General features: G+C 40.4%; 1 protein-coding gene across 1 annotated transcript in view; it reads left to right on the forward strand.

Moving 5' to 3' along the window:
- The first annotated feature begins 2,142 nt into the window (after positions 1 to 2,142).
- Positions 2,143 to 14,847, forward strand: part of SYDE2 (synapse defective Rho GTPase homolog 2) — a 46,824-nt gene continuing 34,119 nt past the window's right edge. Inside the window, exons 1-2 of the mRNA XM_008690648.2 lie at positions 2,143 to 2,905; positions 12,209 to 12,877. Coding sequence (XP_008688870.2) covers positions 2,158 to 2,905; positions 12,209 to 12,877 — 1,417 coding nt within the window. The 5' untranslated portion in view covers positions 2,143 to 2,157. The remainder of the gene's footprint in view (positions 2,906 to 12,208; positions 12,878 to 14,847) is intronic.

The raw sequence follows: 14,847 nt of genomic DNA on the forward strand, positions 1-14,847 counted from the left end.
AGTACATTTAGAGATTGGAGTCTTTAACTGGTGGGGAAAAAAGAAACTTACATAAATATATTTGGAAATTGGATAAACTAGTACCAGATTTTCTTTCTTTCTTTTCTTTCTTTCTTTCTTTCTTTCTTTTCTTCTCTTTTTTTTTAAAGTAACTTCTGCCCAACGTGGGGCATGTGGGGCTTGAACCTACCACCCCAAGGTCAAGAGTTGCATGCTTTACTGACTGGGCCAGCCAGGTGCCCCAGGATTAAATTCTTTTATTTAGTTAGGCAAACATTCATTTATTCAACAAATATTTCTTTAATTCTTATTACGGGCGAGTACTGCACTGGGAGTTGGAAGTACATTCATGAGCTACTCAGACAAAGGCCCTTTCTAAAAGTAAACATTTAAAAAAATGAAACTGGGGGCATCTGGGTGGCTCAGTGAAGTGTCTGACTTGGGATGGAATCCTGCGGTGCAAGGGGCTCCGGGCTCAGTGGGAAGTCGGCTTCTCCTTCTCCCTCGCCCCCCCCCGCTCTAATAAATAAAATCTTTTAAAAAAATGTAACTGAAATCAGAGATGACAGCAACGATGATTCTTACCAATCAGGGATAGGCCCATTCACCTGTGACAACTCAAGGTACTTTGCAACTGTTACACAGCATACGGGATTTAATATTTTTGAGAGAATTGGTATTTCCAAATAACACAGTTTCCCAATTTCAACCCAACTGTTTCTCAACCAAGTTTTCATTAAAGTGAAGTGTTAGCGAGACGATGGGGTGGGGGGCACTATTTCTGCGGCTCCACTTTACAAGTTTTGGTTGATAATCGGAATTGTGTTAGCATGCATTCATTAAGAAAAGAAAAATGCGCTTAGAAGAACAAGGGGGTGATTTTTTGGGCAAAAGGATTCTTCCTAACTGAAAAGTAATCGCTGCAAATTTCCTTTAAAAAGCTAGCTCCCCGTGCCATTAAGATAATTCGGAACGTTTCTAGAACAAATTGCACTGAGATACACCTGTACTCATACTGTGTCCATCAAAACGGTCTTTGTTTTCTCTCAAGCTAGGACTTGTTGTATTAGACACGCTTTGTGCAATGGTGGCAATGGGGAGGGGGTGAAGGTGACCGGGTGGCAGCCAGGAGGGCACTTTCCCTTTCTCCAAAACTTTGCAGCCTTCCAGCCGAGACACCTTCCCGCTCATTCTTTTTCCTGCTTCAACTCTCACTGTCCACCTCTCGCCCGCTCCCCACTCCTCACCACGCTCAGGGCGCTCCCTCTCGCGCTCCTCCCTTCCCTGCACTCCGCCTCGCAGCGCGCCCACCCGGGGAACGCAGCTGGGTCGCCCGCAAACTGCGCGCCCCGTCGCGGCCCGAGGCTCCGGGGCATGCGCTCTGCGGCGCCGCCGCCCTCCCCCACCCCTTCCCGCGGCGGAGTTATGCCAAGTATGTGAGGAGCCCGCGAGGGCCAGCGCCGGTCATGGGGAGCCGCCGCCGCCGCCGCCGCCGCCTCCGCGAGGGCAGATTTTTCCCGAACTGGGTTCCGTCCTCTTCCCGCAGCAGGGGCGAGCCTGGTTGTTGAGGAGGAGGGGATGGCGGACCCTCTGAGGAGGACGCTGTCCAGGCTCCGGGCAAGGCGGAGTCCCCGCGCCGCCGGGGGGCTCGGGCTCCGGGCGGCTGCTGCAGCTACCGTGGCGGCCTCCGCGGTTGCCGAGAGAGACGCTGGCGGTGCCCCAGACGCCTACCCCTGCGAGCACGCCCGCGGAGCCCGGCCGACCCTGGAGCAGCCCCCGCCGTCGCCGCAGGCGTGGGGTCCCGAGGCGCCGGTCGCGGGAGGGCGCCCGGAGCAGTGGGGAACGCTCGGGCCTCGCCAGCGCGGCGGGAAGGAGGCCCTCTCCTCGGGTCGCGGGCTCACTCGCGCCTATCTGCACGCCCCGCCGGACTCCGAAGGCAGCGGAGAGGAGGAGGACGACCAGGAGGACGACGCCGACTACTACGAGAACCTGCCCGGCGGCTCCCAGTCGGCGCCCAAGCCTGAGGGGGCGGAGGCGGAGCGGTGGCCCCCGCCTCCCCTGGCGGCGGGCTCCTCCCTGGGGGCGGAGGGCGGCCGCCTGGAGACAGGCAGGCTGCAGACCCAGTTGCGAGAGGCCTATTATCTGCTGATCCAAGCCATGCACGACCTGCCCCCTGACTCGGGCGCGCGGCGGGGCGACAGGGGTTGGGCGGGTCGCGGCTGCCTTGTGGGAGCCCGGGCTCTGGGCCAGCCGCCTTCCCCCTGCGGCGCTGCGGACCGCCGAGCCTGCCCTCAAGACTGGCAGCGGGGAGGCGGTGGCCGCCCTTGGCAGCAGGTGTCCCCGCCCCGGTCGCCTCCGAGGGAGTCGGGGGGAGGCCGCCCGCGGGCTCGTCGGATGCGGCTGTCCTGCAGCAGAAGCCTCGAGAGCCTCCGGGTGGGTGCCAAGCCTCCTTCCTTCCAGCGGTGGCCGAGCGACAGCTGGATCAGGTGCGCCGCGCGCGAAGACCTGGACGAACCGCCGCCACGTGGAGGCGGGATGGACGGCTGGAGCGGAGGCAGCGCCCCAGCCGCGGCGCCCTCCGACCTCCTGACTCCCGGCTCCAGGGACCCCGGCCGCTCCTCGGGAAGCCCTTTCAGGGGTCCTGCGGGGTCCGCTGTGGTACGCAGTGGCAAAGGAGACGGCCAGGAGGGGCTGCCCTTCCTCAAGCCTCCCGCGGTGACAGTCAAGAAGCTGCAGAAGTGGATGTACAAAGGACGTCTGCTGTCCTTGGGAATGAAGGGTCGCTCCCGGGGGACACCCCCCAAAGTCACGGGAGCGCAGGCATCCTCTCCAAATCTGGGCCCTTTGAAAATGCGTGAGGGCCAAGTCCTCTCCGTGCCTCCAGACCAAAGAATTACGCTAACAGGTAGGTTACTTTGCAATCAAAATGCTAACACTTTGCGTCTTAATGTTTACCAAGGAGGCTTCTGTCTTAAGAGCGAAGAATAAGGTCTGTTTTTTCAGACAGGTACGTGCCGGTGCCAAAGTAAGTGCCATGTAAGTGGCAGCTGACTGCACCGGGTTACTTAGTATAATGCATTCACTCGTTTTGCCTTTTTCTTTTCTTTCTGTCCCCCCCCCCTTTTTTTATAAAGACACTGGCATGAGGAACTTGGGGGTTTTGTTTTTTCTTCTCTAGGAACCAGTGTGCCTACTCTCAGCACAACAGTGAGTAAAGGTTAAGTTCACCACGCGCTTTTAGTATAGAGTTGGGCGGTGCTGCCTTGATTTTTATTCTTTGTGGCTCTAGGCAAATCCATAGACTTTGTGGAGTTTGTGAATTTGAATTTGATCCAAGGTAGACTTTACGGGCTTCATAAACTGTCATTTTACTCATTACACGTTTTTCTTTTTTCCCCTCTCTCCCAGGGGCGCGTGCACACAACATAGACACAACCAAAACCCCAAAACAAACCAAACCAAAAAAACTACCAACTAAAATTTCTTTTCAGTCACATAGGATTTCACATACTTCTCCTCTCCACCTTTCCTCCCTCCTCCCTCCCACAAAAAACTAACAAGTGAGTAATCTTTTTATTGTGGAAAATCAAGGGCACTATTTTAATCAAAAAAAGATGTCTCATGTACTTCTAAGAAAGTGCAGACTTTTAAAGTCATTTGTAAACTTAACTATATTTGCCCTTATAAATAGGATTTTGCTCCCAATTTTGTATGTACATGATTTTTAATTTTCATTGAAGGTTTAGAGTACCAATTCTAGAAATCTTTTAGTTATGTTGTAAATAGTAAAAATTCTTTCCTGAAAGAATTATAATACCTTCAAACTGAGTCCAAAACAACATGATCCTTTGAACTACAATCTTAAATACAAAGACTTTTAGTGAACATAAGGACTTACGTGTCATTAATTGTTTAAAAAATATTAGATGGTGAAATGTAAAGCGTATTCAGAGTACTTGGTATTCTCTCTGGTAAGAATTACAAATCCTCTAGGACCAAACATTAACTTTGTTTAACCAATAAATACAAAACAGTGGGGAGAATCAAAGTTCACAAAACTTCTAATCACACAGTGAACACAAATCAAATGATTCATTTAAAGCTTATACAAACTCGGAAAGTTTTTGAGCCTGTAAATCTCTAATCCATACCTGTCAATTTTTTTCCTCAAATTTATTCCATTTCACTGAATAAAAGTATAACAGGATGTAAATTTTTTTGTAAAGAGAGGTGTACTTTATGCTAAATTCATATTAAAATATGCATTTGCAGGGGTAGAGTATTTGTAATCATTATATTTTATTGCCACTAAATCTTTACCTCCCATGATCTTGGTTCAGATAACTCTTTGTAAGATCATTAAATTTCAGCCATAACAAAAATCTGCATTAAACTTTAGTCAAATGTTTTTTACCCTTTTGTTGCAAAGGTTAAGCATTTACCATCTGATGGCTTTTAAGGCCCTCAGTTATAGAGTAAATAAACATTCAAGGATTTTAAAAGTAATAATAAATGTAATAATGCTTAAGAATGCATTCATTGATCTTTTTCATTGAGAAACTAATTAAATGGAAGTAACTTTAAAAGAAATTAAAATGAAACATTAGAATTACTATGTGGTAGTATTTTAGATATTTTACAAGAAATCTAAGCAAAAGCTTGGGTAATTTCTGGTTTAAACAACTTTCTCAGATGTTATTTAATGTTATTTAATCAGATGTTATTTCCTTTCAGATCTTTTAGGAAAGATAAAAATAATTTGTGTAACGTTTACATATCTAGTGTAGATCTGGAGAGTTAATCTTTTTTTAAAAACTATTTTTCATGAAGGGTTAATTTAACTTATTAAAACCATTCTGTATACTTTATGTGATTCTCGTATTACCGCCTCCCCCCTAGGTATGACTCTTGTCATTTAACAACAAAAGCAAAAGAAACGGGTTACATAATTTGCCCATGATCACTCAAAAATGGTTTGTATATACTAGTATATGGATTCAAACCATTACACAGATTCAGACTCAAGTCTCTATGACTCCAAAACCTGTATTTATTTAAGGTCAAACAGTTGCTGAAGTTCTTTAGAGGTCTGATCCAACAAATTCTATTATGTTGCTTGGATTGGGGAGATGAATGTAATTTCAGCAAGGTTTAGAAGGGTAGGTAACTACCTCAAAGTTGCAAGGATGAAGGAGTTCTCAAAGGTTTTAAGACAATTTTTAATCAATATATGTATTTAAACCTTTACCTTTAAATAACTTTAGTTCAGATTGATGTTTCTTGGATTCCACTTTTTTCTTTTTTTTTACACATCTTTTCCAGATTCTACTTTACAATCATGTTTTCTAAAAATTAATCGGGCAGTCCAAATGATGCAGTGCATTGTAGATTGTATAAAGATGTTAAATAGACTAAAAGGTTGATATCACACTTTTCTATACAGCATTATTTGTGAGGCTACTTTGTTTCAAAAAAAAGTTACAGAATTTATAATATAGAATAAATATATAATGGGATAGAGATACCTAATCTACCTAATATTTAGGTATTTTGGAAATTTTTGAGACTGTGTTAACAAATGGAAGCCTAAATGATTTTCTATTTTGATTTCTGGTTCCTACTGAGAACCCCTAAAACTTTAGATAGTATAACAGTGCCAGTGATTTGGTGCATTGGGTATGTAGTGCTCGCAGATTGGCCAATTTGTTCTTAATTGAGATGATTATTTAAGAAATCTAAAGTCATTACACATGGTAAATATTGTCAAGTTTCTGCAAGCCTTAAGATTAAGAAGGAATTTTAATCTATTTGCCAACTATAGTTCATTAAAAGTCTTTATAAATAAGTTTAATTAGCATATGGTACCCAGAAATAAATTCAAAAGCACTAGGTTGAGCTATTTCAGCCTTTTATTGCTTTAAAATTTTTTTAAAATATTTCTTCATTTAAGACAGAGATAGAGAGAGCGTGAGCAGGGGGAGGGCATGAGGGAGAGGGAGAAGCAGGCTTCCCGCTGACCCAGGAGCCTAATGTGGGGCTCAATCCCAGGACCCTGGGATCATGACCTCAGCCGAAGGCAGGCGCTTAACTATCTGAGCCACCCAGGAGCCCCTAAAAATAGCCTATTTTTACTCACTTTTGCTGCTATACTATCTGTGAAAGGAAAAATTTAGGGCATGTAACTGGTTAATATTTTGTCTAAAAATTTTAGGCATTCCTTTAAAATAGTATTAATTAACTGGTATAATCTCATGTAATATACCTTAAAGTGAAGCTGATGTTTATAATGTGGAGTCCCATCTGTTTCTTCTCTTTTCTTAAGTATTTGTAGCTCTGATTTCTTAGCTTTATGAGTTACATGATCTTTATGAATTTTCCAACAAATTCTTTTATGCATTAGCCCTCTTCATGATTAGTAGCAATATGCATATAATTTTTGACTGTCTTCTAGTTTTATTTTTATTTGTTTTATTTAGTTTTTAAAAATATTTTATTTACTTATTTGACAGAGAGTGAAAGAGAGAGAGTGCGCGTGCACGTGCGCACACGCTTGCACAAGCAGAGGGAGGGGCAGAGGGAGAAGGAGAAGCAGCTCCCGGTTAAGCAGGGAGCCCAATGTGGAGCTTGATCCCAGGACCCATGACCCGAGCCGGAGGCAGATGCTTAATCGACTGAGTCACCCAGGCACCCCGTCTTCTAGTTTTAAATCCCCCTCTGAGAAATTCTGCCATTGTGGCCTTAGAAGCAAGTCCAGTTGCTTTTTTTTTTTTTTTGGAAGAGTGCCATAGAACATTGGAGTTGCTGGTAGCAGGAAAACTCTGAGACTTACAAATTCAGCAGAAAATAGTGTGTTGATTTGAAAGTCCTACATTTCTAGGTGGAGTTTATTTTTTGAGAATTGCCAAGGCTATTTTCTAGGCCACTGCCACTCAAAGTGTGGTTATGGAGCAGTGCTTTTTAGACTTAAAGTACATATGAATTCCCTGGAAATCTTGTTAAAATGCAGATTCATAGGTGTGAGATGGGACCTAAGATTCTGCATTTTAACAAACTACCAGTGTAGATGCTACTGTTTGGTACATACTTTGAGTTGTTAGGTTCTAGAGTTCCCAGTGCCCCCATCACCTATCTTGATACATTTGTTAAAGTTTTGAAAAAGCATTTTACTTTATTCTGATACCTTATTCTTAAACTAATCCCTTATTAGAACAAAGCAATTGAGCTCTTTCTGCTTCAGTTTTATTATATATAGATTTATACTTACTACTTGCATGTGACAAGTTTCAGCAGTTCTCTCTATATTGGTTTCATCTTGCACCAGTAAATGTGAGACTTTGGAATCTGCCAGAGAGGAGGCCATATAGTAGACTGGTTAACAGAATAGGGCCTCTGGGTTTCTGAACAGACCCCACCACTTACCTTACCAAGCTTGTGACCTTGTACAGGTTACTTAACACTGCATAGCCTCAGTGCTCAGGTTGCTGTGAGGATGAAAAAAGATAATCCACTTGGTACCACGCTTGATGCTTAGTTAGCTGTTGGTTGGTTAGCTGTTACCAAGAGAAAGGCAAGCAGGCTTTGTGAGAGTACTTCCTTGCCCAGATCATTAGGATTCTGGATGGGGAGTGAAATGGTCAGAAGTTGAGGAGTGCTGCCTTGAAGAACATTAGGAATTGAGGTAGAACACACCCCTTATGGGACACTTATTTATTCTGCTCATCTTTTTGTGCATCTTTGTCTTGCTCCCCCCCTTTACTTTTGTGGGACTGAAAACAGTCTCAGGGTTTTCTTCTCTACTGTCCCAAAAGCTAGCACACAGCTTTTTTCTTAAGGGTTTTTATTGCTAGTCACAAGGGAGGAAACATAGAAGATAGAAAAATAACTTTCTTCCTTTTCACTGTACCCATCTCCCCATTTAGATTTATCTGGAAAAGAGAAAGGCATGTATATAAATACAGTCATGCATAAACCTAAGGTTTAAATTTACTCTAGTCATTTCTTCTGGGCTCCCAGGTTTGACTCTAAGCAGGGCTGTTTGTATTTTATTTAAACTCTAATACAATATTTGTAAGAATACTTTTATTTAGGATTTTTTAAAGAGAAGTAAGCAAAAGCAACAGAGTTTATTTCCGCAGTAGTATTTTTTTTAAATGTCTGTTTATAGGTGCATTTTCATTGAGGGTTGAAACACACAATTTCTGAGAAACTTTGCTGATGATTTTGAGCTGGGACTCTAGTTAAATGTTTAGTAATAATAAGTCATTTTAATTTATTATGAAGAAATTGAGAACACAAAATTGGCTTGAGTAGTTCACTACTATGTAGAGTATTTTTCTGCATGAAAAACTTAATTCCCACTTCTGCATTCTCCTACGGATTTTCAAAGTAAAATGACTTTAATTAGTCATTTAATTAATTACACCACAACATGTATAATTATAAGGGATAAAGACTTTTTGGCCATGCAACTTTGCATACTTATTTTGATATTTTTTTTTACTTGCATCTTCTTTCAGTGTGTGTGTGTGTGTGTGTATGTTTATGTATGGATATAGCTGTAGGTAAAGCTAACAGAAGCTAAAGGTAATTTAAACTTAAGCCAGTAGGATTTAACATTAATTTTCGCATAAAAGGGAGAAAATAGAAGATTACAAATAGCTTTCCATTTCTATGTAATTAATATTCATATGCATCCCTTTAGTTAATGAAGATAAAAATGAAATGTTTTAAGTTCTTTATAAATAATTGCTCAAGTAAAATTTAGTGCCTGCAGGCATTGCTTATATTCAGTTTTGTTTTTTTTTTAAAGATTTTATTTATTTATTTGACAGAGACAGCCAGCGAGAGAGGGAACACAAGTAGGGGGAGTGGGAGAGGAAGAAGCAGGCTCATAGCGGAAGAGCCTGATGTGGGGCTCGATCCCATAACACCGGGATCACGCCCTGAGCCGAAGGCAGACGCTTAACCGCTGTGCCACCCAGGCGCCCCTATATTCAGTTTTAATAAGTGAATAAATTTGACCTTTATCAGAAATCACAATAATGTACCTATTTATCTCTAAAATAGCAATAGCAGCAATAGCAATCAGACTATTTGGTTTCAGGTGTTTGTAGTTTCATGAAAAGTAGTTGCATTGTATCTCGTGTAATTATTCCTTTTAATATTATACATTAAATACTCATGTAAATAGATGTATCAATTTGCATAAATATAGGATGGTAGTAGCTTTGTTTTTGTCATTGTCATTCCTTGGAATGCAGTACAAGTAGAAGCATGTTTATTTCATTTTAAAAGTCAAAAACTGTAGGACTCAAAATAATTTATCCAACTATATAAAATTTTGGATCTTTTGAGAGACATCTGAGAAAAAGATAAAATAAGATGGGACTCCTAGCCATTGTGAATTGTATAATTTTATACTTTTGGCTTCAAATTTATAATTGTGTAAAAACTACAAATACTGTCTCATGAATGTCTGAAATGCTATTAAATAATATGGGATTTGGGCTTAAATGTGAAATGGATTTAGTTTTTAGTACACTTGGAAAAAGACGTGGCCATTAAAAACCCAGAAGCTCCAGTGATTCCTGAGAGTATGTGTTGATTTCAGTTTTTAATTTCTTTAATTTTAAAGGAGACAGAACCAAGAAAGACTTTTGAATCTTCATGTTTTTCATTAATTAAACTGAATCAATTCAAGATATTTATTAAATATCTGTTATGTGTTTGCATGTTAAATCTTGGAGGGTGGAGGTGTGTCTCTTAGTAGTAGCCCAGGTGTACTGCTACAAACTTTGGAGTCAGAAGAGTTTATTTTGGGTGCCGCCTCTTCATTTATGAACTAGGTGATCTTCGTCAAGTTACTTGATTTTTCTGAGTAGTACTATATAGTTTTCAAAATATTTTCAACATTATCTCACTTAATTCTTACCAGCAGCCACCCTATAAGGTTAACTGGGTTGGTATTATCACCATGCTCAGAAAGAGCTGCCTATTTCCCTGCTTTTGGTGGGTAGCATGGTTTAGGAGAGACAGGTTAAAGAGTGTGAATTTTAGAGTTGGACTGGCTTAAATTTGAATACTATAGCAAGCACCTTAACCATATTCCTCATTTTTTCTGGCTTATGGAAATAATCATACCTGTCTTAGTATTTTTATGGAGGCTAAACGAGGTTAAGGGCTTTCTTAACTGTTTTCTCTCTCATTGCTGATATACAATAGGCACTCAATAAATAAATAAATGCATAGTAGGCTTGCATCGGAGCTTCCTTCCCTTTTGAGTCCTAGTCTATTCCTGCCTCTGGAACTAGTTGAACTTGAAAACCAGTTTGTGTTTGAGGGTTTCTTTTTTTTATTATTAATTTTTTAAAATTAATTGCTTGGGTAAAATTAAGGATTAAAAAAAGACAAGTTTACATTTTTTTTTTAAAGATTTTATTTATTTATGTGACAGATACAGCCAGCGAGAGAGGGAACACAGCAGGGGAGTGGGAGAGGAAGAAGCAGGCTCCCAGCGGAGGAGCCCGATGTGGGACTTGATCCCAGAACAGCCGGATCACGCCCTGAGCCGAAGGCAGACGCTTAACGACTGCGCTACCCAGGCGCCCCAACAAGTTTACATTTTTAAAGGGATTTTTGTTCAGTAGAGGGAGGTTACTGAAAGCCTTCATTATGCATGAACCTAATTTTTTGGTTGTTATTAAGCTCTTCATAGCTTAATGTGTTTTTCTCACTCTGTTATTAGGGTATTATATTTTATTTGCTGTAATAGTAAGATGAACCAACCATATATATACTTAAAGTAGCGCAGACTATAATTCTATAATTTATAAACCTGACATGATCTTACAGTTTTAGAAATGTGGTTTTGTCTGTTTTTCTATGTCTAGTGAATTAGTATTATGGTATATATTTAGCTTATTGACTGTCATTGAAGCCTGCTTTATGCAATTCTTTGGATGTGTTCCTCTTTATATGGAATTAATGTTATGTATCATTTTTAGAGTCTTATCTCATTATATTAACACAAACACATATCAGCTATTTGATGGCCCTCATTGGACTATGAATTCCTTAAGGGTAGGCACTATTTTGTTCATTCGTATGTTCTTGCTCCTTAAGTTTGTGCCCGATCAGTAATAAGAACTGGTTGTATTTACTGCAAGATAAGATACCTGTTTTTTTGTTTTTTTTTTTTAAGATTTTTTGTTTATTTATTCGACAGAGATAGAGACAGCCAGCGAGAAAGGGAACACAAGCAGGGGGAGTGGGAGAGGAAGAAGCAGGCTCATAGCGGAGGAGCCTGATGTGGGGCTCGATCCCATAATGCCGGGATCACGCCCTGAGCCGAAGGCAGATGCTTAACCGCTGTGCCACCCAGGCGCCCCAAGATACCTGGTTTTAACCTAGAGTCTTCTTAAGGGATTTTTGTTTTTACTTTTTCCCTGGATATTTAGAACTTAAACCCTGCATAAGGTGCTATTGCATAACTATTTGATTAGGATATAGATGTTACACTGAAATTTCAGTAATGAGGAAAGCATTTACTAATAACTAAGCCACACTTATTTTTAAAGATTTACTCAAAGTTAATCTTTGTGTGAGAAAGTAGAAATATTACTTATGTTTTCTAAAGATTTCTGGTCCTTGTAGTAGTGAATTGGAAATTATTAAAAATATTAATTAAAGGCATACTGTGTACAAGGCATTGTATATAAGCTTTTTATAAAGTATGTTTTGCTTAGGGTAAGTTTTTGTTAGCCCTATCATGTCTATAAAGGCAATCTCAGAGTCACTTATACTAGTAGTCCAAATAATAGAAATTATTTTTAGGTGAAAAAGCCAAAATTTTTCTTATTTCATTTTAGTCTCCAAATGTAATACTACTTTTCTATCTTTTTAAAAATAATATATTTTTAAAGATTTTATTTATTTATTTGACAGAGAGAGAGACAGCAAGAGAGGGAACACAAGCAGGGGGAGTGGGAGAGGGAGAAGCAGGCTTCCCGTTGAGCAGGGAGCCCGACTCGGGACTCGATCCCAGGACCCTGGGATCATGACCTGAGCCAACGGCAGATGCTTAATGACTGAGCAACCCAGGTGCCCCTAAAAATAATATTTTAATAACTGATTTCAAGTGACCTGTCTTTCCTGGTATGCTAGGCATTACATCATTACATTTCTACTTTCTTTTTTTCCTTTGAAACAGATTTATTTGAAAATGTCTATGGGTCTTCAGTGAAGAGAAGAGAACTTGAAGATCTGAAGGATAATATTGGATTCAGAGGTCATAAGCCACTTAATAGCATCACTGTGTCAAAGAAACGCAATTGGCTGTATCAGAGTACTCTGCGATCTTTTAATTTGGAAGAAGAAAATAAGAAATGCCAAGACATAAGTCACTTATCCATCTCACCCAAACAGCAGCTATCACGACCTTTCTTCAAGTCATCTGAAGAATACTGTACATATATGGTGTGTGATGCTACAAATTCTTCATTATCAAGAAACTGTTTAGACTTTAATGAGGAGAATGATGCAGATGATGAAGGAGAAATATGGTACAACCCCATTCCTGAGGATGACGACTTTGGTATATCAAATGCCTTGCATTTTGGTGAGGGAGACCCTCCTGTTCTGAAGTTTCCTGCTGTTAGCTTGAGAGTATTATCTGGTAGTGACCTAATGAAAGCAGAGCAGTACACTGAAGACTTGTCTTGCTCTTCAGAACTCAGAGCCACACAGTCCAATGAAACGAATCCTGTAGAGTCCATCCATTCCCCAGAGCTCATGCAGCAGTTCAAGGAAAAGCTTGGACACAAGACACAAGAAGGTATCATGGTAGAGGACAGTCTCATGTTGAAATCTCCTTTTGCAGGTAAAGATGATCATATGTTTGCCTTTTCTTTTTCCATTTTTCAATTCGTTGACAGCTAAAACTAAATATAGATGTTTATTATAGCTATGTACTTTTTCTTACAGAGTGAGTGTATTTTCATAAAAATAAAACTCAAAAATGTTTACAAACCTTTTTATATAAATGGTGGTTTAATTATTCCTATCACAGACTTGGTTTTGTAAGGGGTGGAGGTGCTGGGGTAGTCCTACACCAACTCTTACAATGTCTGTCCTTTGAGATAGTAATCACTTTTCTCTTAGTTGAAAGAATGGAATCACAAGGAGTGGAAGAGAAAAATATATTCTTTATGAAAATCTGATTTTGCTTCATTCATTCATTTACACCTAGCCTGGTTACAGCTGAAAAGTTGTGTATTCAGTGTACTGGTAGTTATTACTTTATGGTTTCATGCCTACATTTCCTCATGAACAAAGGAAAGGAAGAAGAGAAAAAGAAATGAGAGGTAGAAGTGAAGACCTTGGAATAGGTGCTACAATACTTATGGAACCTAGAAAGGAAATAATCAAAGTTTGATGCATATTAGGTTGAACCATATGAGATTGGTGAGATTCAACAGTTTCTAATCTGCAAAACACGGCATTTCATATAGTTCAACCTGATGGTTTTATTCTTCTTTGATTGCCTTGATTTTTTGATATGTTTCTTTTCAAAATTGGTCCCAGACACACTACACAGGAAACAGCATGAAGCATATTTAGTTGCTGATATCAAATGTTGGAGAGAAAGCAGTTCTGGTTTATATCAAGTCATTTTAATTTATAAAATTTCAAATGAGGGGCACCTGGGTAGTTTAGTCCATTAAGCATTTGACTTTGGCTCAGGTCATGATCTCAGGGTACTGGAATTGAGCCCTGCATCCAGCCCTGCACTAAGCAGGGAATCCGTTTGTCCCTCTCCCTTTGCACCTCCCCCCACTTGTGTATATGCTCTCTCTCTCTCTCTCTCTCTCTTTCATGGATAATTTTAAAAAATCTAAAAAAAAATTCAAATGATACAGAATATTTAAAGATGTGGGGTAGAGCAGATACTGTCAGTACCTCGTCCATATCCCTTGGGTTTTATTAGTTATTTAGAGGGAAGTAGCCTACTTCCAAACATCAGTATCTGCATCTCTGATTGAGGACTCTGACAGAAGGGTTAGGGAGTTTCTCTGCAGGGCAACCTGGGAGTGCCCCTCAACCAGTGACTGACAGGAGTTGGTGTTGGGCTACCTACCTCAGCTTTCTCCCTCCTTGAGTGCCGTAATTCTACATTGTTTCCCAGAGTTTTCTCCTGAGGCTAAGCACCAGTTGCCCATAGTAGTAGCAGGCTTGATAATTCTTGGATTTTCCCCTGAAATTTCTCACTTCTTGCTAGAATTTCTGTACTTTACAGATAAACTACTTGCATTTGAATCCTTTCCTCAGGGCTATAAGGAGGTGGAGTAAATGTTATATTGATAAGGGAAAAAGTGAGTTAAAAAACAGTGTGTACTGTATGATAATAGTTTTTTGAAAGAAACACTGAAAACTTATACTGGAAATATTAAGTAACCCCCCCCCCCCAACCTCGTGTTGGGATTGAAGGTAATGAAAAATTTTGAGGGTGTGCATTTCTAATTGTAGCCTGACTTTTCAGCATGAATTTGTATGTGTGCGCGCACGTGTGTGTGTGTGTGTGTGTGTGTTTGTAATCTGGATGGAGAGAGAAATAAATGCTATATAATATAATAGTTCGGAACACAGGTTGTGATTAGGGTGGAATGGTAGGGAAGACTTAAAGGAGTATAGCAGAGAGTGGCAGAAAAGGCAAGAGGGTATAAGAATAACTGCAAAGTTGGAAAGCCAGTATCTGTAAAGTGATACATACTTTAAGTTACCATCTTTAAACTTTATTATTTTATGTTTGGCAAATTGTGAACCTGGGAAGACTAACAGACATTACAAAAA

Source organism: Ursus maritimus, unplaced genomic scaffold (assembly GCF_017311325.1).
Source record: "Ursus maritimus isolate PB19 unplaced genomic scaffold, ASM1731132v1 scaffold_12, whole genome shotgun sequence".
Taxonomy (NCBI): Eukaryota; Metazoa; Chordata; class Mammalia; order Carnivora; family Ursidae; genus Ursus; species Ursus maritimus.